At 39.7% G+C, this 24,343-nt stretch overlaps 1 protein-coding gene across 1 annotated transcript in view; it reads right to left on the bottom strand.

Annotated features, from left to right (window-relative positions):
* Positions 1 to 809: 809 nt before the first annotated feature.
* The window catches only part of HEPHL1 (hephaestin like 1), a 58,907-nt gene continuing 35,373 nt past the window's right edge, over positions 810 to 24,343 (bottom strand). Inside the window, exons 12-20 of the mRNA XM_019737563.2 lie at positions 23,008 to 23,221; positions 18,457 to 18,596; positions 15,540 to 15,680; positions 12,139 to 12,245; positions 9,795 to 10,017; positions 8,366 to 8,505; positions 3,935 to 4,097; positions 3,390 to 3,461; positions 810 to 3,294 (exon numbers count right to left, since the gene is read on the bottom strand). Coding sequence (XP_019593122.2) covers positions 3,092 to 3,294; positions 3,390 to 3,461; positions 3,935 to 4,097; positions 8,366 to 8,505; positions 9,795 to 10,017; positions 12,139 to 12,245; positions 15,540 to 15,680; positions 18,457 to 18,596; positions 23,008 to 23,221 — 1,403 coding nt within the window. The 3' untranslated portion in view covers positions 810 to 3,091. The remainder of the gene's footprint in view (positions 3,295 to 3,389; positions 3,462 to 3,934; positions 4,098 to 8,365; positions 8,506 to 9,794; positions 10,018 to 12,138; positions 12,246 to 15,539; positions 15,681 to 18,456; positions 18,597 to 23,007; positions 23,222 to 24,343) is intronic.

The following is a 24,343-nucleotide window of genomic DNA, read 5'->3' on the forward strand; positions in this document are numbered from 1 at the left end:
TGGTAGTCAGAAATCACTTTTACTGGAATAAAATCGAGATGTCACCTGGGCCAAGATCCCTTCATAAGATACGGGGGAGAATCTGTTCTCTTGCCTTTTTCAGCCTTTAAAGCAGCATTCCTTGGCTTGTGGCTCCTTCCTCCATCGCCAAAGCCCGCAGCATGCCTTCTTGCTTCAGCTGTCACATTGCCTTCCTCTGTAGTCAAATCTCCCTCTGCCTGTCTTTTAGAAGGACGCTTGTGATTACACGTTTGGCCAATCTGGGTAATCCAGTATCAACTCCCCCTCTCACGATCTTTAACTTAATCATACCTGTAAAGTCCTTTTTGCCATATAAAATAACATTCACATGTTAAGAGATTAGGGCACGGAATCTTTGGGGAGACTATTCAGCCTACCCCAGAGAACAAAAGAGAGAATAGGGCCCAGTGTCAGGCCCTGAGGCATGCTAACATTTAAGTCAGAAGGAGGAGAAGGAACTAGCAAAAGAGACTGAGAAGAAATAGCAATTGAAAAAGGAAGGATGGCAGGGAGCCATGTGGCAGAACCAAGAAACTACAGAGTTTTAGAAAGAAGGAGATCTCAATTGTTGCTGAGAGGTTGAGTAAGATAAATATGGGGAAGAAGCCAGTGGAAATGGCATGATGTTACTGATTTTGACAACAGCAGATGGGGATGGGGGGCAGGGCACACTGGATTGGAAGCCATTGGAATGGGTGGAGGAATGCATGGGGTGAGGATACAGGCAGCAAGTGTGGACAGTGCTTTAAGTTCAGCTATAAAAGGAACAGAGGAACTGAGTTGGAGGGGGTTATTATACTCTTAGAGTTAAGGACCATAGTTCTTTGTTTGCTTTCTATTTTTCAATGGTGGGCGTTGATGATGATTTCATGCATAAGGGAAAACTGATTACTGGGGGAATGAAGTCTTTGAGAAAGCAAGAAAGGATGAGGTCCAGGGCTGAGTGAGAGACTGACTGCTGTTGCTAGGAGCAGGGACACTTCCTTCACTGTGATAGGAGGAAAAGATTGCGTAATGTGGTTGATTTTTTTCAAAGCAGTGAGTGAGAGAGAGTGAAGAATTGTGGTTGGTATGTTTGAGGAAACAATGTTTGGGGGGAGTCATATTATTTGTGGAGATAAATTGTTATTTTGTGTCATTTCCATTAGAAATGAAAGTATAACAAGGATAATTGCTAAATATCTAAAAGATAATTCTCCTTTACCGTCCCCCCACCCAGGTTTAGTAACAGGTAATTTTTAGTGGAAAAAAAAATGCGAAAGCCATCTCATGTGAAACTTTATTATAAAGAGAAATGGTGTAATCAAACTACTCTGTGGATTCGCATTCATTAAAAAAAAATTAACAGAAAAGGAAGAAATCTTACAACTAAATCATTTGCTCTCTAAGTGAGTTATAAATAAGGCATTTCTCATCATTATTGTTATGAAAGTATACAGCCTACACATATATGAAAACTGTAGAGCACCTACTATAAAATCACATTATCAGTGGTTAGCAGGCTGGAATTCAAAATCCTTTGGGGACCCTGCTTGATAGGACATTCAGGCAAACTATGAACAGAACTATTAGCATTTGCATCCTGTTTTATGTAAGACTATCGCTTCTATCAAATTATCTGTTTCCCCTCACTAAGATAAAGATGAGAAAGTATGAAAGGTCCCTCCACCAGAGTGTTTATTAGGTTCTACTGGTTCATCTGGACATCCAAGGGGTCCACAGCTAAGGCAGATGTACTAATATTGCTCATCTGGCACAGGCATTGGCATCACAGGACATCTGGCCCTGAACTAAGGTCAGTTTCTGAGCCTAGTAATAAACAATATTGCTTTTATCAATTTAACACCTAACATTTAGGCATGCCTACAGAGAGTAGGGATTGCCTCATAGTGGGTTGAGTTTAGTGGTTCAGTATTTCATTTTTGCATTTGAGCCTTGAAAACTCTAATACGTATTTTCAAAGCTGACTTAATGGTTTAAAAAGTTGCCACCAGACTCTCTTTTTCTAACCTTTACTTTTCTTTCTTTTTTTAAAAGAAGTTTATGTCTTTTAAAAGGCATGGAATCGAGGATTTTGTGATTCCTGTCTCCTCCCAACCAGTTGGCTGCATTGATGAATTCTTCCTGGTGTTTCTCACTTGATGAGACTGTTTTTATCTACTAGAAGATGGAGATTTGGAAAGATGTCCGAGGTGAAATGAAAAATCATACTGAAGGCTCAAGTCCAGACTCCCTTCTTGCAAAACTGCCCTCTGTCACAGAAGCTTCTACCAAACTCTCAGGGAGTCTGACTCACAGTGGGAGAACCCAGCCTACTATTTCACAGATGCCAGCCCTCCACATTGTGAAATACAAATCAAAATTCTCTAATTGATTCTTGAAAATACACACCTTGCCACAGAAATATATTGTAAAAGCATATAACACGAAGTGAGTTGTAAACATTCTAATATCTCTACAAGTTTGCATAAAAACAGCAGCAATATTTTAAAAATGCTTATAACTTTGCCTTTTGTGACAAACAATGTGCAGGCTATTTATATGAAAGTCAAAAAGGCCAGAAGAGCTGGCTAAAGCCTCAAAAAAATTCATTTGGTCAGATTCTACCAGCAGATACTGACGTAGACATTTCCATTAACTCCTCTAGAAAGTTATTTTCCCTGGAACAACTAAAACATCTCACATAAAATCAGTGCCATTCCGGTTAGATGTCAGAGGCAATATAACTCTTTCCGGAAGTTGTCCATCTAGAAACTTTGATGGTCAGCTAAGGAGGCGCTGTCTAATCGAAGAATTATGAAAGATGGAAAATAAGGCTAACTCTCAGAAAGTCTCACCGTTTCAGCGAATTCATTCCAAGAACAGACTGAGACTGTTCTGTCAGTCACGCCCATCCTCCGCTTTCTGTATTTTATACCTGAGGATTGTTCGCAGCCCATTTAAAAATAAATAAATAAAAGCAAATTGCTTTGATTGTGTCCCAGAGGATCAGAGCCTGATCCAGGGTACAGTGTCAACCTTCCCTGAAAAACAATGCCTTGTCCAGTTTCCCTGCTGAAGACCAGCCAGTTCACAGGGCATCCGTGGGGAGCGCGCAGGACTGGACTTCCCGATATGCCACCTGCTTCCTTGCCGAGTGCAGTCGGAGGGAGAGAATCACTGTGGTCATCAGGAGGAGGAGTCCAATGATTATAAGGATGACCAAGGCGGCTTTGGCTCCTCGAGGACCCAGATTCTTGCCAAAGAAATAGAGTGGCTCCTTGCCGGGTTCTTCTGTGAAAAAGAAAAGTGAGGTGTCAGTCTTCTGCCTTTCCCTGGGGAGTGAACCCTGACCATTCACATGCAGGGTTCGTGGAGGGGGTCCTTACCGTTGGAGGGCACTGTGTCCGGGTGGGATTCTTCTTCAGAAGGAGACTTGGTGGAGTAAGGAATCCTGTTGTCTAGACAAAGAAGGCAAGTTGGTTGTTTTATAAATAGAAGTAGATTTTTTTAATGATATGAGTTATCTCAAGAGTTATTTCGTTTCATCAATAAGGACTTTATCCTGTCAGTATCAGTAAGTCTTTCTTGGATTCTCACTGTGTGACTCTTCACACCAGGATGCATACTGTTCCTCCCCCAGTCACCTTTCAAGCTTCTACTCATCCATTAAGATCCATCTGAAGCATTAGACCCTCTGTGGAACCTTGGCTCATTTCTCCAACGTGTTAGCCATTGCTTCCAGCTGCTGTCACCAAACCCTGTACTCTGCACTCTATTTTGGCATGTATCACATTTTATTATGGCTACTATGTACATGTCTGTCTCTCTTGCTTGACTCTGCGCTCCTTCGAGGGATGTATGCAGACCCTGTTTTCAGGGTCTGCAGGAAGTCTCGTACTACCACCTGCATCACTGACAGACAACAGTGTACCTATGTTCCGAAGGACGGTGTAGGTTGTCTCCATGCCAGCATGGATGTGATCAGATACATGACAGTGTAACAGCCATGTCCCTGGGTGATCTGCAAACAGTTCGATGGTTTGGAATGTCCCAGGAAAGAGATCATACACATCTTCTCGGTAAGATTTATCTACCTGCCGAAGAAAAGGAAATAGTAAAGATAAGAGGAGAAATCAATAAAATCGAGAATAGACATATGGTAGAAGTAAATCAAAGAAACCAAAAGCTGGTTCTCTGAACAGATCAATAAAATTGGTAAACTTGTGGTAGCCAGCCTCCACGATGGCCCCCAATGATCCCTGCCTCCTGGTAGTCACATTGCAAGAGAGTTGGTCTCTGAGACCAATAGCACATGGCAGAAGTGATGCCATTCTACTTCTGAGAGTAGGTTTTAAAGACACTGGCTTCCGTCTTACACCCTCTCTTTTGCTCTCTCCTTTTAAGATACTCACTCTGGGGGAAGCCAGCTACCATGCCATACCTACATAACTGAGGGCTCCAGTCAACAGCCCCATCAGTGACCTTGAAAGTGGATCCTCCAGCCCCAGTCAAGCCTGATGATTGCAGCTCCAGCTGACATCTTATTGCAGCCTCATGAAAGATGCTGAATCAGAACCAACTAGCTAAACTACTCCCAGATTCCTGACCCAGAGAGATTGTGAGATAATAAGTGTTCATTGTTTTAGGCCACTAAGTTTTGGAGTGGTTTGTTATGTAGAAATAGATAACTAATACAAACCTCTAGACAAACTGTCCAAGAGAAAAGAAGAAGAAGAAGAAAGACACAGATTATAAATATCAGGAATGAAAGAAAGGACATCACTAATACTTCATAGACATTAAAAATGATAAAGGAATATTATGAACAACTGTTTGTTCATGAATTCTATGACTTAGATGGTCTGGACAAATTATTTAAGGTGAAAACTGACAAATAATAGATAATCACCATTCAGATTATCTATTAAAGAAATTGAAATTATATTATGACCTTCTATCAAATAAACTCCAGGTTCAGAGCTCTTCATTGGAAATTTTTACCAAACATTTAGAGGAGAAATAATGCCAATTCTAAACAAACTTCCAGAAAATAGAAGAGGAGGGAACATTTCCAACTCATTTTATGAGACCAGCATGACCCTGATGCCAAAACCAGGCAAATACTTTACAAGACAAGAAAGCTGCTACAAATATTTTTCACGAACATAAATGCAAAAATCCTTAACAAAACACCATCAGATTGAATCCAGAAGTGTATAAAAAGGATACTGCCTTATGACAAAGTGAAGTTTATCCTAGGAATGAAAATTGGTTCACCACTTGAAAATCAATCAATGTAATTTACCAATATACTAAAGAAAATCATCAATAGACTGAAAAAAAAATTATCATCTCAATAGGTGAATTTAACATCTGTTCATGATAGAAGCTCTCAGCAAACTAAGAATAGAAGGAAACTTCCTCAACTTGGTAATAGGATCTGCAAAAAACCTACCGCTAACTTACATTCAATGATGAATAGCTGAATGCTTTTCTCCAAAGATTAATAATAAGGCAAGGATTCATATTCAACATCATAGTAGACATTCTAGCTAGTGCAATAAGGCAAGAAAAGAAATAAAAAGCATACAGATTGAAAATAAATAAATAAGACTATCTCTATTCACAGAAAACATGATTGTCTATGTAGGCAACAATCCCCCCCCAAAATCTACAAAAAAGCTACTACAATTAGTTTAGCAAAGTTGCAGGATACAAGGCCAATTATACAAAAATAACTGTATTTCTGTATATTCACAATGAACAATTAGAAATTGAAATAAAAACAATACCATTTATACTATCACCAAAATCCATGATATACTTAGGTGATATAATCTAACAAAGTATATGCAAGATCTGTATGCAGAAAACTACAAAATACTGATAACAATCAAAGAAGATCTAAATAAATAGATATGCCATGTTTATGGGTTGGAAGGTTCCATCATAAGATATCAGTTCTTCCCAAACCAGTGCACAGATCCAATGCAATTCCAGTCAAAATTCCAGCAGGATTTTAAAAATAGAAATCAACAAACTTTCTAAAATTTATATGGAAAGGCAAAAATCTAGAATAGCTAAAACAATCACCACCTGGTTTTAAAACTTGCTGTCACATTAAAGTAATCAAGACAGTGTGGCATTCAAGAAAGGACAGACATATAGATCAGTGTAACACACTAAAGAACCCAGAAACAGACCAATATATATATGATCAATATGATTTTTACACAGTGGTAGAAAGAGTTGTCTTTTCAATGAATGGTGATGGAGCAACTGGACATCTAATGGCAGAAAATAAACCTTGAAATATATATGAAAATTAAAAACATAAAACTATAACATTTCTGGAAGAAAACCTTTGTGACCTTGAGCTGGGCAATGATTTCTTAGATATAACACCGAAAGCAAGATCCATAAAGAAAAAAGTCATAAATTGGATTTCATCAAAATTAAGAATTTCTGCTCTTTGATAGATAATGTTAAGAATGAAAAGATATCACAGACTAGGAGCAAATATTTACAGGTCTCATATCTGGTAAAGGATTTGAATCCAGAATGTAAAAAGCCCTCAAACTCAACAATAAGTAAACAACCCAATTTTTAAAAATGGGCATAAAATTTGGACACTTCACCAAAGAAGATTTACAGATGGCAGAGGGAAATAAACATATGAAAAGATGCTCAATATCATTAGCCATTAGGAAAATGCAAGTAAAAAACAATGGGATGCCACTACATACTTAATAAAATAGCAAAGAAAAAAATAAAATAAAAATAAAACAAAATACCAAGTGCTGATGTGGAACAAGTGGCATTCTCATACATTTCTGGTGGGAATGCAAAATGGTACTGCCTCTGTGGAAAATAGTTTGGGAGTTCCTTATCAAGTTAGACATACACTTACCACATGGCCTAGCCAACTCCTAGGTATTTTTTCTAGGAAAGTGAAAACTTATGTTCACACAAAAACAAGTACACAATATTCATAATGATTTTATTTGTAATAACCAAAAATTGGAAATGACCCTCAACAGGGGAATGGATAAACAAACTGCAATATATCTTACAAGGGAATACTACTCAGCAATCAATCGGAATAAAACTACTGCTATACACAACAAGATGGATGCAATTCAAATGCTAAATGAAACAAGTCAGATTCATAATGCTGTGAATCTGTGTGATTCCATTTATATGACATTTCAGAAAAGGCACAGCTATAGAGATAGAAAACATCACTGGGGTTAAGTACAGGGAAGTAGCTCACTCTAAAGGGTACAACAGGGACATTTTAGGAGCTAATGGAAGTGTTCTATATTTTGATTAGTGTTGGTTACACTGCTGTATGTATTTATTAAAACAGAAATGTACACTAAAGAGGGTGATTTTGCTCAATGGAAACTATACCTTAATTTAAAAAATGTATATAACATTTTATATGTGCATTTATAAATTTTATTTTATAAATTTTTAATATGATTTTTAAAGTGTGGGTAAAAAAAGCCAAGTCTGAAAATGAGCATAGCCATTTAATATGTAAAACTATAATCATTATAGGATAATACTTGGTGTGTTAAATAAATATACAGAGAGGACAGAATATTTGTTTTATTAAAGTTACTGCTTATTCATGTATAACTAGTAAAGGACCTAGCAGGTTTTCCCCACAAATTAGATATGATTATTCTTCTCTATTCTCCTTCCTTGTAGATTGACTGAGCAGTTGAGATGAAAGACCTTATCCCTGGAGATTCTGATTCAGCAGGTATGGGGAGGGGCCTGGCAATTTGTTTCTTAAATGGCTCCCCATGTGATTCTGTACAGCCAGCACCAACCATAATAAACAGATGCTAGAGAGGCAGAAGGCCACACATGGTCCAGTGCAGCTCACTAGGACAAAAGTAGAGATAGATTTTGGGCACAAGCCAAAGCTTGAAATATCTCCTTTACTAGAAAGGGCTATTTGGTTGGCTAATCACATAGAAAAGAAATGTGAAAAGGAAACCGAAAGGAAAAAAAGGAAGGACAAGGGAAAATGACAAAATACTCTGGCTGCTTTTATATACAATATAAACAGGATAATCCAGAGTGGTCAGAATTATCTCCATAAAAGTGAGGAGAAAACGCTCATCTGAAACTCAGTGTTGTTTTTTTTACAAGAACAATAAAATATATGTACATATTAAGAAATATTTACCAGGGGAAGGGTATAATGACATTATTCTGTTCCATTCTCTAATACTGACTACCACCTCTCACAATCCTTATTGCCAAGTAGCCCTCTTATTTCACAGTGGAAATGCGTTGAATTTATTAGCTCAAAATGTCTTCCCCAAAGCCTTTTCTTTATACTTACTTTGAAAAGAAAGCTCTCAGCATGATAATGGATGGTGTGTATGTCCACTTCACTTCCTAGTCCTAACAAATACCAGTTTGTCATTGTGTCTTCATTCATGATGAGGCCATGGAGATTCCCAAAAATCTTTCCATTAATAGCTAAGATGATGAAAAGAAAATCGTTTTTGATTAGTGAGAAGACATTCATTACTTAATCTGGTTTTAGAAATGGTTCAAGAAGATCTTTAGGTCAACAATAATCTCATCTGCCTGAGAAATAGGGAACAATCCCAGTTGCACTTCCCAATGTCCCCACCATTCTAAACCCAAAATTCAGATTACTAAGAAATCCTTATACAAAGAGAGCTAGAAAAGAGAAATAGCAGTTTGTTTTTGAAAGCTACATCTTGAGTAGCACTGTGTTCTGTTTACTTGTTTGTTTCTTCAGCATTTTCTCTTTATGGTGTAGATTATAGCCTAATTTGTGAGGTCACCAGACCATTCTACAGCTGAGTGGACCAAAGAACAGAGAACCAAGTTTATATAAATCATAATTGAACCAATTAGAAACTATTTCCTTAATAGTCCACTTTCTGAGAACTAGTTTGGAGCAAGTTCCCAAGTTCCCAAGAGCCTGGCTGACTCTCCAAAAAGCTTCACACCGACTGAGCCCATGACCTCAAAGTGACCAATGCAAACTCAAGCTGGGCTCATGTGATGGGGACTCGTTCCTTTGCTTTCTACTAAGTTTTTATTCTGTGTATCATGACACAACCAAATGAGTCACATTCATTAAAGCAAGAGCATACCAAGAAACATTTGGAAGAAGGAAGCAAAATTGGTAGGGGAAAGAGTAGCTGAATCAGAGATCAGCCTACAATAGTCTAATCAATGTAAGAAATTAACTAGCTTTGTGATCTCAGGTGAGGTCTACTTTTTGTACACTTTGGTCAAAAGTACATCATGGTGAGAGAGTGCAGATGTGTCAGTTAAACACGTTACTCGTACTTAAAAACAAAAACTACCTTAAATTACACAGAATTAAATAACAGGGACACATTAAAACAGAAATTTGGTATTTTATGTCCCAGAAACAGTTAAACCAGGTCCTTAATTTGATCAATTAGAAGTTATGGTGGGTGTATTCTCATAGAAATCAACCAATCAGTGATTGGTAAGAATTACTTCACAGTCTTACAATTCAGGGATCCCAGCATTCAGACAGCTGGTCCTACACAGTTGGCCCAAAGCCTTGCTGGACCTTCCTGGCAGCCAATCAATGGTTTGGCTGGTTCCCTCTGAAGGAAAGCTTTCGAGGACTTTCTTCAGTCCAGGTGACACTACGGATGGGGAAGGGCTCAGAGAAGGAGGCTGGGGACTTCCTTCAGTTACAGGAATTTCTATTAGCTTATCTCAACAAGGGTCTTCTTCTTAACTCTCTGATATACCGTGCATTTTGTTGCTCTCCTCAAAATCTTCAGTGTGCTGAATATCTCGTGGATCTTTATTGAGATACTTTTTAATATTGTCATCCAGATACCAAGATTCATTCTCATTAAATACCAAAAACAAGAGAACAAATTCATAATCCACATCACTCCGTCTTCCCTTTTCATTCAACACTCCTTCTCTGCATACAATCAGAGGACCCATCAAACCACTATATGTATCCTGAAAGAAAATAAAACTGAATTAAAAGAGCCTTTACACAATTTAATAATACAGATTAACTTGAAGAAAGTTTGTAAGAAAGTCATTGTAAAAAGACTATTGGCTGTGAAATAAGTACTAAGAAGCCCTGAAGAACCAACGTGGTCTTTATGAAAATTTAGGAATGATCCTAAAAATTTGCTACGGAGAGGGCTCCTTAAGGGCTGAGGCCGTGTCCCTCACTTGTCACAGAATCCCCAGAGCATAGCCCCATGTCTGGTACATAGAAGGTGCTCACTAAATTTATTCATCAAATAAACAAATGCTTCTTTCTATTTTTCTGTTTGTTTTTCAAGTGAGACTCTAATTGTAGCTATATAAATGCTTCTACTCCTCTTTCTGTGGGTAGAAGTGAACAGGGTGACTAGTAAATGATACAGAACCCTGGGTGACCTCCATGCTAAGTTGTTCAGCCCCAAACTTTCTTTTGAGGGAAAACTCCCACATTTTCAACTACCTACTTAGATATTCCTCCTGATGAGCTTCCTGCCACTATTCAATCTGCTCAGCATTTCCAAAGCGGACTTGACTATTTTCCTCAGACCATTCCCTTCTCCTGAATTCTCTGTTTCTATTAACAGTGCTGTGATATTACCTGTCACTTAGGTCAGAAAAGTTGATTTCAATATTTAATTTCTCTTTCGTCCTCACTTTGTCCCATCTTGTTTTCTGTCAAATCTTACATTTCCTTTTCCTTCACCATGCTTCTCCATTCTGTGACTTCCTTCCCATTCTATTGGCCGCCGTCCTAGTGCAGGATCTGAATACCTCATCCTGGACTAGCAATCGGCTCCTCTCTGACGCCTGGCGCACCTCACCTCCAGCCCATCCTGTTGACCGCCATCAGACTGATCTCATCACTCCCATACCTAGAAGTCTTCGGTAAGTTTCCATGGCCTACTGAATAAAACTTAAATCTTTGACAGGTCTTTAAACCTCTCATGTGCTCCCTCGATGGATTTCTCTAGGTTAAGCTCCCCAACTGCTTTCCTTTAGCCAAATGGGACTCTGAACACTTCCCAAACACATTTCCTACTTTCCTATTTTCAGCTTTGCTCATCATGTTCTCTCTTCCTAGACTCTCTCCAGTGCCTCCTATATAGCCCTGCACGCCTACAGAACTCACCAGACTCAGAGTTCAGTGATAATTATGGGTGTGCTCGTGCATTATTTTCTACAAAGATTATAAGTTCTTTCCAGACAAGAATATGTGCATTGCTTGGTAGAGTCATTTGCACATCACAAGCACTCAGTAAATATTTGTTGGGATGTAAATAAATAAATAAATGTGGGTTTCCCATAATTCTAATATGTAAATTTAGTTTTTCAAGGGTCTCATATGCCACTCCTAAACTCTTGCACCCTCCAGTACAACTCAAAGACATGAATGCACTCATCAAATATTTAAGAAAAGGTTAAGATAATCTTTCCCTTTTTAAAATAATGGGCAATGCTTATATTTTATATCATACATGACTTTAGTCTGAACTTTGATTTATGACATATAATTCAAGATCAGCTGTTTTACAGACACATATCTGACTCAAATTCAATACCGAATCTTTGCCTTTAATTTCTAAATAAAGTTAGCCTATTTATCAGTTTCAGTTACTGTGTTTAGAGTGTGCTTTATTTTCCTGAGCACTGATACCAGTGGTAATGCCTTTAAAAATGATAGATTCCATGCATCAAAAACCACGGCATATATTATATTACAATACATTTTTATTGTATGGTTACCTATTTACATATCCTCTTTTGCTCAAACTACTTTGATCGGTTCTAAATTTGGTCATTGAAACATTGTAATTTTATTTGTTCTTTTCCCCATATTTTAGACTAAAAGTCAGCAAACTTTTTTTTTGTAAAGCTTTAGATAGTAAATGTTTCTTACTTTATTGACCATACACTTTCTGTCACAAGTACTCAACTCAACCCTAGACAATTGTAAACAAATGATCCTGGCCATAGTTTGAGACCCCTGTTCTAACCCCTTCACATATACTCACCAGAGTTTTGATAACTTAATAGTCAACTTAAACCATATTACTTTGAGCATTTTGGTTGCTCTCCCCACCTTACCTTCACAAAGTTTACTGTTGAATAGTAAACCCATGGGATACAATTGGGGTCAGATGGCCCTGGACCAGACCTTTTAGGAACATTCCATCTGTAAGTTTTTATTTCTCCTGAAACAAATAAGAACAAATAGATAGAATTTACTAGTGTTACCTCTGTTCCAGATGATTTACCTGAAGAAATATAAACAGATCTTTATATACAGTAATTTGGTCAATGTTTATTGCTGGGGAGAACTACCCATTCATTAGAAATGTTTCCTTTAAACTCACATCTTGATTTTTAGTTTCAAAATGGAAGATTTTTCATTTCAGACTACAACCTTCCCTCTCATTTGCCCTTTGCATTATTAATTGATGCTTAATTAAAAAGGAAGGCTTATTTTATACCTTAAATTTCACGTCTCCCTCCCAAGAGCTGTGCCTGAGCACACTTATGTTACCATATATCTCAGCCTTGGCTTCTTATGGAATCACCAGGGAGCTTTGTAAACTCTCACTGCTCAGGCCTCATCCCAAACCAAAGAAATTAGAGTATCTGGGGTCTGGGCCTAGGGCATTCGCATTTTTTTTAAAGCTTCTCAGGTAATTTTAATGTGCAGGCAGGGGAGATCTAGTTATACCAGAGGGAATCAGAGACCTAGTTCCAAATGCCAACCCCATGACTTCATATTTATACAACCTTTTTCAAGCTACTTAACCCCACTGACCTTTAGTTTCCTTTCTTGTAAAGTGGGTTAGTCATCCCAGTTTTCAGATTGTTGTGAGAGTTAAACAGAATAAAATACGTAGGCTAGTGCCTCACATTAAAAGCAGTCCATAAATGTTAATTTGCACCTATATTAATAACAAACGTTTACACTCCCTGTTGAGAGGCACCCATGCATCGTGGCTGACCCACACACAGCCTTGCAAAGGAGTCATAAATATACTCAAGAATTAGCAACATAGTCACATTGCGAAAGTCTCAAATAAAAGCCACGTTTAAACGTTTAAACCGTTACCTCCTTTTGAACTCTCTGTGTCTCATCCCCACCCCATCAGGACTAACAACCTGTAGCTGAATGCCAGCTGCAAAGCAAACCAAAACGAATGTGTCCATGTAACTTTGCTCATACACCAGGGGGTTAGCAATATAACTTTAGGTCTAGTTTCCATTAAGTTTCATGACAGCCCCGTGCCTTATTAATCACAAGATAAACAGCTGATATTTAACTTTCTAAATGCAAGTGGCTGCAGGGGTGGTATTATTAAAGTCGGAACAATCCAGCAGGGAGCACGGCTCTAAATAAAAAGATGCACTGTAAATGTTTTTGAATAATTTAATTTAAAAAAGAAGGAATTTGACAGGGGCTCCTTACTTACGATGTTAGTTTGCTCTCCTTGTCTCGTGCATGCCCAGATGAAACTTTCTTTCCCAGCTGGCCTGCACCAAGTTAGTTTCTTTCTCCTATTCCACATCTCTGGGCTCTCTAAAACCTTTCAGCTTGTCAGCGACCCTTGTGGGGATTCTCTCCCTCGGAGTTCCAGTCAGAAAAATGCCCCTTTGCCACTTTCTAATCATTCTTCTCTCCACTCCCATTGCCCTCACATCAAGGACTCTTTGAAGGCCAGCCAGCATAAAGGAGCTGTGTCTCTTGCCAGCCCTCAGCGTTAGGGCACAACTAACTGCCTGTGAAAGGTCACCCCAGCTTGCCCACAGTCCCATCAGAGTCCCCAGCATTGCTTGATTGGCACCGTTCTTTCTTCATCCCGAGGAGCTTTCCACCATCAAAAATGAATAACTTTATTCAATAGCTTTTTAGACCTATTTTAAAACATTTCCCTCTTCATCAAAGCAAGACACCTCCATTAGAACATCTAGAAAGCACAAAAAAATGTGAAGAAGTCGAAAAGAATATCACTCTGCTACTCAAAATACCCCCATGAAGATATAATTATTATTAACATTTTGGTTTATTTTCTTTCTGGCCTTTCTTCTACACTTGTATTTTGCTTAACATGATTCTACAAGTCATTCCCATGTCATTCAAACCTTCTTTAATATCATCTAATGGCTACATAATAGTCTGTTGTAAGGATATTCCAAAATTTACTATTTTCCTGTAGATAGACATTCAGGATGTCCATGAGAGGTTTCTTGAAGCAGCAAAACACAGGCTTCTGATACTGGGGGTGGGATGGAGTGGGAAGTGGCAGAAGTTGGAATAGCAGCAGATAAAGATTTTCCTTCCTCCAACCCCATCCCTCTATAGGTACCTTGCTAACGTTTTCTAGCGATGCATTAGATTGTTTTCTTTTCTTCTTTTTATGCATCTTTATGTTTTTAAGTTTATATGACTTTTATTGTAATGACTGTAGTACTAGTATAATGTTATCCTGTATATGAGGTAAAATGGAATATAACTCCCCTGTAATTATATCTATGGTCGCTGTCAGTTTCGTAACTGAAGGTCACAGTAACTCTTCACATTTATTACAACCACACTTCAACTGTGTGAATGTTATGGGAAGCTCCTTATATTGTGAGATCTTTTCTCCCTTCAGAGTATCTTTTAAGAGTGCTACCTCCTTTATCAAGCTTTTCCTAATTACTTCTTTCCCTAATTGCTCCCAATTAATCAATCAGTTTTCATGGATTTTCCTTGTCTGAAATTTTTAGAAAACACACCCAGACATATTCTTGAAATTCTCCACCACTTAGAATTTTATCGTGTATAATCTACACTACTACTGAAGTGATTCATCTTGTCTGTCTTTTTCTTCCAAGCTCATTTGAAGCATCGTGAAAGAAATGTGTGGTTAAGAGCTCAAGTTCTGAAGTCAAACAAACTGGGGTTCCATCATTACTAATGGTCAAGATCTTTTTATTTCTCTGTGCATTTGTCATCTGTTAAATGAACTTAATACCACGTTTCATCAATTATAGGATGCACAGTTTTCACGATTTAACATAACTGAAGCCAGGATGAATCTTTCAATCAGTGGCATGTTAAAGTTGAATTGACAGCATGTTGTTTCTTTTCTTTAGTAACAGATAAAATAATGATGGACATTATAATCAATGGTATAAGGTTTAATGAAATATGTTAGTGTCTACCTCGCTGAATTATTGTAAGGATAAATGAGTTTAAAAAAATAAAAACAAAGCATAGCACTTGGCACAAGATTAACATTCAATATGTGTTAGCTATTATAATGTCTTACTGCACTTTCGGGTCCCTAATGGTCCCCAATGGGTCATTGGATGAATGATGACCTCATATTGGGAGTGACTAGGTGATGGCTGGAATGTTGACATTAAGGTGAGCTCTTCAAAACCTAACTTTAGAGATCAGAACAAATCAGAAATGAGTTGAGTCTGCTGTCCTCACTGGGACAGAGCAGGTCTCTGGAGTAACTTACCTGGCTTTGTCATGGACACTTGGAATCGCTTCCCACTCTCCGTGTCCTCCACTCCATGAGCTGAGATGGAGTACGGTCGACTGGCTTTGTTCTTAAATATGATCAGGATAGAGTCACCCACCTCGGCATGAATCATTGGGCCTAAAAGCAAAAAACAGGTCTGTGTGCGTTATCGTTGCTCCTTTCAACACTGATGTAATTTAAATGTCGGTAGTATTTAGTAAAATAAAACAAAGGTTAGTGTCACTAGCATACTCCCTTTAGAGGGCAATATTTGTATAGTATTAAATATCACATAGTATTTGGCAATTGGAACAACCTAGTTTCAAAGCCTACCTCCTTCACTTATTAGAGAGGCCTCAGGTAAGTCAAGGCCTGCCTGAGTCTCAATTTCCTCATCTGTAAAATGGGTTTAATTACACCTTTCTCATAGGGTTATTGTAAAGATTAAAGATGATGTATGATAAGTGCTTATTTCAGTGCACTGAAACACAGTAATAAATGCTTACATTTTTATTACTGCAGAGACATAATTTCCAGGAAAAGCCATATCCATGATATGATGACTTCCGGTTGTAATCTCCCTGCATGTAACCTTTGTTAAGTCTGAAATTGTTCACTATCTGCTAAATCGATATAATAACAAAAATTAGAATCCAGTGAAATAACATGTATAAAACTGATTTGAAAGCTAAGAACAAAATTAAAACATTTATGTATTGATTTATGATCAATATAGTGATTTCACTAATGCATGGTCAATGCAGTCTCTAATATTTGGATACTTGATGAGCTGTGCTCTCTTCAGCTCCTCACATGTACACATTTCTGTTAGAAGCCAGCAGCCTGTGTGCCGGTGGAAATGGGTCCATACCCCACAGGAGAGGCCTGTGCCAGAAGGACTGTGGGATGCTTCTAGTCCATAGGCACCCCGGGTGCCTTTCACCTCTTGTGCCCAGAATGTGGCACAAATGCAATTTGCCCAGCACACACCCCACACTGAGAGCGTTAAACAGTGCTCTTTACAAGGCACTGCTTTGAGGAGAATGGAAAGAGACTCCCATTTGGAAGCTCCTCAGACCTGATCCCTATTTATTTGCTTTTTTGGATACTTATTGCACTCTACATTCATAGGGACATATATTCATGGTACGGGGGTTCTGACCACACCATTCTTCACTGATTCAGATGATGATTTTAATTGCTTTTTTGAGAAAGACCACTAAAGGCCTTAAAACATCTAAAATTTGTTGTACTATTATTTTTGGAAGGAAATAGTAAGAATCATGAAGTGTCTGAACAATGCTTTTTTTAAAAAAAAAAAAATGAAGCTAAGAAAGAAATTTTTAGGTATGTTTTTAAACAGTAAATTTGGGTATATTCCAGATGGGGGCATTTGCATGCGTATATTAAAATCACTATTTGTATATTCATTTCCACTTAAATTGCACATACCTTGCTGTACTGGTGAGGAAGAGTGAATGCCTTCTGATTTATGGCCTGGTAGGTCACAGGGAATAGTAATGAGCAGTAATGTGTCTGCACGTGCCCTTTGTAACTTCATGAGTACAGGCCTATCCCTGAGCTGCAGGAAATGAGTGGATGGGCCTTCCTCTCCCCTGGCCGAGACACTGCTGGGCTCACCTTTGATGAAGTCATTCATTTACATCATTTTACCGAGCAGACCCAAACCAGGGCTCTTTGGGGGGCAACCCAGCCCCCTTGGCAGGACCAGCACCTTTTCTTCAGAGCTCAAATGACACACGCAAGTTTCAAAAGAATGTTCCCACCAGAGCTGACTTGATTTAGTGTGACAAACAGATTTGTGTGCCAGAGTTAATAGATGGTGAAGGTGTGGAGTAAGTGGATGGGCATTTAATCATTTATCAAGCTAGCTGTCGTGGTGCCTTATTTAAATATTAAAAAGCACTGTGTCATACCATACTTTATACATAAGTTATCTCATGCATTTAAAAATGGGAACGGATTTCAAAAAGTCATCTAATTAAATGTCAACAGTAATTGAAAAATTTAAAGATGGGGGAAAAGATAAAGGGGAATAAGAGGTTCAAAGCTCCAGGTTTAAAACAAATAAGTCTTGGGCATGTAACGTACAGCATAGGAAATATAGTCAATAATATTGCGATAGCATGGTACAGTGTCAGATGGTTGCTGGACTTATGGTGATCACCTTTTTAGGATATAAATGTCGAATGATTATGGTATGCACCTGAAACTAATATAATATTGTATATTAGCTATAGTTTATTAAAAGTCTTTTTTTTTAAAGTCATCTAGATTAGCTCTCTGCCTTAATATCTCATCTTCACAATGGGGTCAGGATTGGTGATTCCCAGGTGAAGAAAAGTGGGAAGGAAGGCAGGAAGTGCGCAGTTGATTGCCAGGTCAGGCAGCGCAGGGCATCAGATGGGGGGAGTCAATTCCAAAAAGGCCGTGAGTTAGCAACTCCCAAACTGAAACCAGTCTTTTCACCTTTAGCATCCTCTCACGTAAGGGGTTCCTCTTTTGTCAGAATTATGTTGACAGTGTTGTCTTATGGCCCTGTGCCTGGGTAATCAGGAACCTTGAAGAAGTTATGCAAACACTCTGCCTGCTGTTCTGAGGCATTGAATTGTTTCAAATTAAAATTTCCTGGCTCAGTAGAAGGGTGGAAAAGGAACTTCAGGGCAACACATGGCATTTAGACTGCCCTGATGATACGGAGTCCTGTTTGTGTGTTATCTGGAAGTCTTATTATTACTGTTCTTTGGATGGGCTGAGCACACAGCATGCTCCCCAATAGGGCAGAGCAGGGAGATGTGGCACTTGGCTGAGTGCAGTCAGGCTAGCCTGTTCCTTCCCTCCCTTCTCAGGTGTAAGTCTAACAGACGTGTGCGTGCTGCCATCTGTGCCATACCCAGCAGTTCTAAGTGCTCCTCTCGCGGTGGTCGGGCTTTGATCTCCACAAACTCTCCATTGGTGTATTCCCTGTAAACCACTTTCTTGTACTGAGAGCCAATCCAGTATTCAGTGTGGTTCATAAATATATCTCCATGTCTGCAAATCAGAAGCATCAAAAGTTAAAATTGTCAGAGGGTAGAAAAACCTTGAGTGCTTCTGAGGGATATGGGGTTACTTCAGGGCAGTGCTTCCCAAACCTGGCTGCAATCAGGACTTCCCTGGGGAGTTGACCTTTTGCACCAGGCTCTCTGGGAGTGGGGCCAGGAATCTGCATTTGAAAGCACCTCAGGGGATTGTGACATAAGCAGCCCAGCACTGGCTTATGGCCCACTCTTGGGAACCATTGCACTTACAGCCCTGATGGGTCCTGACTAGGGCCAGCCTTAGTTAGAGACTCCTGAACGCCCCCTGAGGTTGTGCTTCTCTTCTTGGGAGGAACTAACCTCACACACATGCCCATGCATGCACATACCCACACTCTACCACCCTGTGTTCCTCTAGATTTCCTATGTATCATTCTGGGCCTTGTTATGGGTTTCCACTTTGAATGATCTCAGAAAAGCCTATGGTTTGTGTTTGTGCATGTGCCCATAGACAGTTGATTCTTGTTATTCACTCATGTCCAAGAAAGTGACTGCAAACATTAAAATTATGAACACTGAACCATGGTCCTAGGGGAAACATAGGGCAAGGTTCCTTATAACCTCTGGCCACAATATTTTCATCAACATACCAGTATGTAACCTTCTGTGTTTCTGTTTAAAGACATCTTGTTTAATATATATCAACATTGAATTGACAGCCAAAAGCCCTTTAACTCATGCCTGAATGAAGCTTATCTAACACATATATTTCCTCTGCAAAACCTTCTTGAGCATTCCAACGCTAGACAGCACTTCAGCACTATGCTAAAACAGCTAAATCACCAACAAAAAGCATAAAAATGCAAAAAAAAAAGAAGGAAAGAAAAGAAAAAAAAGTGGCACTAAATAAACCGCAAAAATGACATTTGTTTACAGTATGAGATCTGAAAGAAGAAGGCAGAGCAATGCCTTGTTTGACCTCAGCTGGGAACACGGATATCAGGTGACACAAAATTTTTGCTACTTTATATTTGTGATCACAAAAGCACCACAAGAACTGATTTGGGGGTCACAAATACATTTTAGTAAATAGGTGAATCCACAAATATGGAATCCACCAAAAATGAAGATTGACTGTACATTTAATCTATCACCAAGATAGATCATCACCAAAAATAGAAAAACAATCTACCAATTTTGTCTCCAAAATACGGTATGCCTCATCTCCTTCTACTTCTCACCGTTAAACTGCCCACTCCAATCTAAGCTACCTCCATCACTTACCTGCATTACCTGGAATTGTTCTCCCTGCCACCTGCACTCCTCTCTTCCCTCTATTCTCTATACTGCAGGCAGAGTGATCCTATAAATTCAACCAAGTTTTCCTTGTGGAAAATCTTTTCATGGCTTCCCACGACCAAACTCCTTGAATTGGCTCTCACGCTGCCCCTTCACCATCTACCTCTGCCAGCCTCCCTAGCCCCCACATACTCCACACTCAGGTCATTCTACCATTCACTCTCTTGAACACCATGCACCTTCCATGCGTCCTCCCCGCCTCCAGGCCTTCCATGTGCTGCTCTCTGTGCCAAGAACACGCTTCCTACCTCTTCAACTTGTCCACTCTTCATGTTCCAGGTCCAAGACGCCTTCCTCCTGGAAGCTTTCCCTTACCGCTTACCCTCTCCCCATCTTTCCCCCAGATGGGGCTGTGTGCTCCTGCTGTGAGTTCCCGCTGCACCCTGCACTCCCTCTCATAGTGATTGCCTCACTCAGTGTGCTTGCTCTAACATGTTCCCCATGGACCAGGAGGTCTGTGTGGGAAGACCTTCTTTGCTCTTCTCAGCACTGTTCCACCAGCACTTTGCACAATGTCTAGCACACAGGAGGTATTTAACAATTGCATATATACTGCCTGCCCTACTTTATGCTTTCCAAGGGAAGAGAATTTTTCTTCTACTTTTATTTTCCAGGAGTCCCAGTAACACTTGTGGTAGTGACAAGCACAGACCCTGGAGCCATGCTCTGCTGTTTTCCAGGTTTCCTTTTCTGAAAATGGGGTGATAATCACATATCTAGCTCCCAGGATTGGTGTGAGGATTGTATGAGATAAGGTCTGCAAAGCACTGTGTCACATACAGATTAGGCACCATGTAAGCGTTTGCTCTATCATCATCTCTCTAGGATGTCATGTGCAATGCTGGGCCAAGGCTGATCAAATGGGTCAAGGGTACTGTGAAGGTCATACCAGTTAAAGAGTTTGTCAAAGCCCTAGCAGAATGCCTGGATCGTGGTGGGTGCTCAGTAGATGGTGGTTATTATCTCAAATCCAATGTTAGCTACATTACCTGACGATAAGTCCACAAGAAGAGTATAACTATTTCTCTATAGCAACTGAACTTCTGTTTTCAAATTCCCTCCCACTGCACAAACCCTGTACTGATGGTCTCATTTGTTGCTTTTTGGGATCCTGAGTCCTTCCTGGTATGTTCTTAGGAAGTCCCAGAGAAAGACTTCTAGGTCCCAGATGTGCTGACCAGGACAATAAATGTCTCAGGGAGAACCTGTACTGAGAGGTGGTTTGAAAACCAGATGTGTCCCATGCTCTGGCTTTGGGTCAAAAGGCAGAAACACAGCAATGAGGTGCAGAAGGGGCATTTTTCCCTGGGCTCCTATCTATAGGGGTGCCACAGACGTGCTCCTGGGGGAACTTGTTTCAAATCTGTACTGTGTTCTTATCTACAGATCTGTCATATTTTGAATATGTGAACATGTTCTCAGTTCACTTTGCTTTTATTTATTAATGGTCAATATCCAGAGTGGCTGGGGCAGGGTACAAGCACACTCAGCTGCTTCTATCTCTCTATGTCATTTGGGAGACAATCCCAGAGGACTGTAACTACGGCTTCCTGCCAGCGCAGAGATAGAGCACTTACAACAGAAATTATACCGAGTTTCAAGAAAATAATGAAGACTATGTTTCTTACTCATGAGTGAAGAAAGTACATGCGACAGAATTATTATACAATTACTGCTTTAGTTATGACAGCCTTTTAATGGATAATCATTTTAGAAAAGGCCAAATTAGTGTTCACATTTCGTGTTCTACTGCACCAGCATGAGACCTTAGCTTGTGTGGGCAGCACTGGTTTTGCAGGAGAAGGGTATCTGGTTAACAAGTGGTTGGCGAATAATTGAATGAATTATAAGTCATCCTGTCCTTGAGGCAAATCTTTTTAAAATGAAGAGGCATTTCATTTCTCCCTTTTCCATAAGGTGGCACTGTTACACTCCTTTTCCAGGAATCTGAACCCTCAAAACAGAGGCCCACAAGGAAGAAGAGAAACAAACGTGTTGAGATCAAGAGCAGTCATGTGTAGAAGAGTTTGTGTGTGACGCAGCCGTAGAGGATTAGTGAGAGGGGTGAGGAGGGGAAAGGGGAAGGGAGGGTGATACTAAAGAATAAAGAGAAACGGGGGCATGTAAGTCAACATGGCTGGTGGAGAGAACATGGATTTGTCCTTCAAAAGGTCTGTGTTCAATTCCAGCTCTGCCAATAACCAGTCGGACAATTTTAACCCTCTGCACCCAAGTCTCAGAGTCTGTATGTGGGGACAATAATATCCAAACAGAGGATAGTTGTGAAGTGGGGGTTATGAACTTTGGGGGAGGAGGTCTGCAGGTCTGAGTCTGACAGATGGCTCTATACCTTGTCTGACTCTCCCCCAGTGCACCCAGGAGGGCTTAGGGCTGGGGGAGGACCAGTGCTCGCAAGCCTGTGCAGGGCTTGAGCCTCGCTGATTTGCCCACTAAGCCCTCCATGGCTGACAGCGCTTTCATGGGAAGGTCAATTTTGTGGACTTTGTGGGTACAGGACCTAGTAGAGAGACCTGCTCGTCCTATCCCCACTCGGAATCTCTGCCAAGGCAATGCGCCCTACACCCTGCTGGGTTGTTCCCCAACCTGGAGAAGTACTTGGTCAATGGCCCATCCTCAGTCCCGCTTCCCTGAGGTCCTCAGTCTACAGCAGTCCATTCTCTCACCCGGATCTACACAGCATCCCTGCCTCCAACTGCACCCTTTTGCCTTCCCAGTCCCAGGATCGCTGTGGGATCTGCATCTTTCCTTAAATCGTTTCACTCCAGACGCTCAATCAAAGGCACATTCATTGGTCCACAGCCACACTTGGAAACAGCCACACACTGGTAGAGATGTACTGGGCCTCCAGCAAGTGTCCTCCAAGTAACTTCAGACCCCCTTCCCGGGATGGAGATGGGCAGCTTCCCTAATATTTTGTGCTCATAGTAAAAGTCTCTGTCAGAACTGTACAGGCAAAACCAGGGCATTCTTAGGTTTCCACATTTGATAAATGTCTACAGCGCATGTGCAATCCCACCCAAGAGGCTTGGCTTCACCCGTGGTACCTTTCCCCTTCTGCGTCCAAGTGCTGCTTTTCGAACTCCCAGTTTTTGTTAGGGGCATAATCCCATTCTACCTCTTCAGCGGCGATGTAAAAGGTTCTTATCATCCCGTAGGGCTGCTCTGAAGGGTCCTTGTTGCCACAGCTGTTGACCTCATATATCTGATTCATGCCTCTCGTGAAGTGGTGCATGGTGGAACAAAACACCCTGAAAATACCTGCAAGAGAAATGGCTTGGCAATTTTTTTGGTTTTGTTCTTGGTTTTGGTTTGCTAGCACATTTACATATTTTATTCCAAAATAAATAACCGGTAAGGTAGAATTCTAAAACATTAATTTTATGTACTATTTTAAAGTCAGATTCTAGAGGAATAAGTTACTTTGAATATATTTGCTTATGGGGGAAAATACCATTTGAAATTCATTTGTAATGGAAAAATGAAACTTGTACAGTTGCTGCCAAGAAACAATTTCTCTGTGTCTTTTCTATTCTGTGCACACCAATTAGAAGACAGTCACTCCTCGAAAATCACTGATACGTATAATTATCTTAGCCCAGCCCAGTTTAAAAAGAACTGATTATCTGTAAGATTAACACCCTAGGCAAAGTTCAAATTAGGACACATTTCTGCAGTCATGTATTTTGCCCTGAAGGATTTCATAAACTATAAATCGCAACACATATAAGTTATTATTACTAAAGCCAAATGTATTACATCATTAAACCTTTGCGCAAAGGAGGTTCTCATTACCAATGGCAGAATCTACATTATGCCAGATGAAATGCAAAAAAGCAACTAGATTATTTCACATAATACCAACACTCATGCCTGACTGAGAATTATATAATTTTTAAACTTAATTTTCCAGATGCATTGGCATCAGGTAGATATACCTTAACTAAATTTACCATAAAATCATATAAAACAAAATTATTGGAAGATATTAACTTTCAGTGAAATTATTGGATATTTCCAATTATTGGGATCCAATTGGAAGTACCTGATAATTGGATAATTCCAAGATTATGAGATAAATCTTCCCTTCCTCTAATAGACTGTGTTTTTAGAGTGGCTCTCATTAACTACCATTTAGAGTGATTAGCGTGGCTCTCGTTAACTACTGTGTTTCCCCCAAAATAAGACCTAACTGGAAAATAAGCCCTAGCATGATTTTTCAGGATGACATCCCCTGAAAGCCCTAATGCGTCTTTTGGAGCAAAAATTAATATAAGACCCGGTCTTATTTTTGGGGAAACATGGTATCTACAATGCACACAGATAGCTTTTGTCATGTTACACGTGTCTAAATATTGCCAAATTACCCCTTCAGGATGAGCA

Source organism: Rhinolophus sinicus, linkage group LG06 (assembly GCF_036562045.2).
Source record: "Rhinolophus sinicus isolate RSC01 linkage group LG06, ASM3656204v1, whole genome shotgun sequence".
Classification (NCBI taxonomy): Eukaryota; Metazoa; Chordata; class Mammalia; order Chiroptera; family Rhinolophidae; genus Rhinolophus; species Rhinolophus sinicus.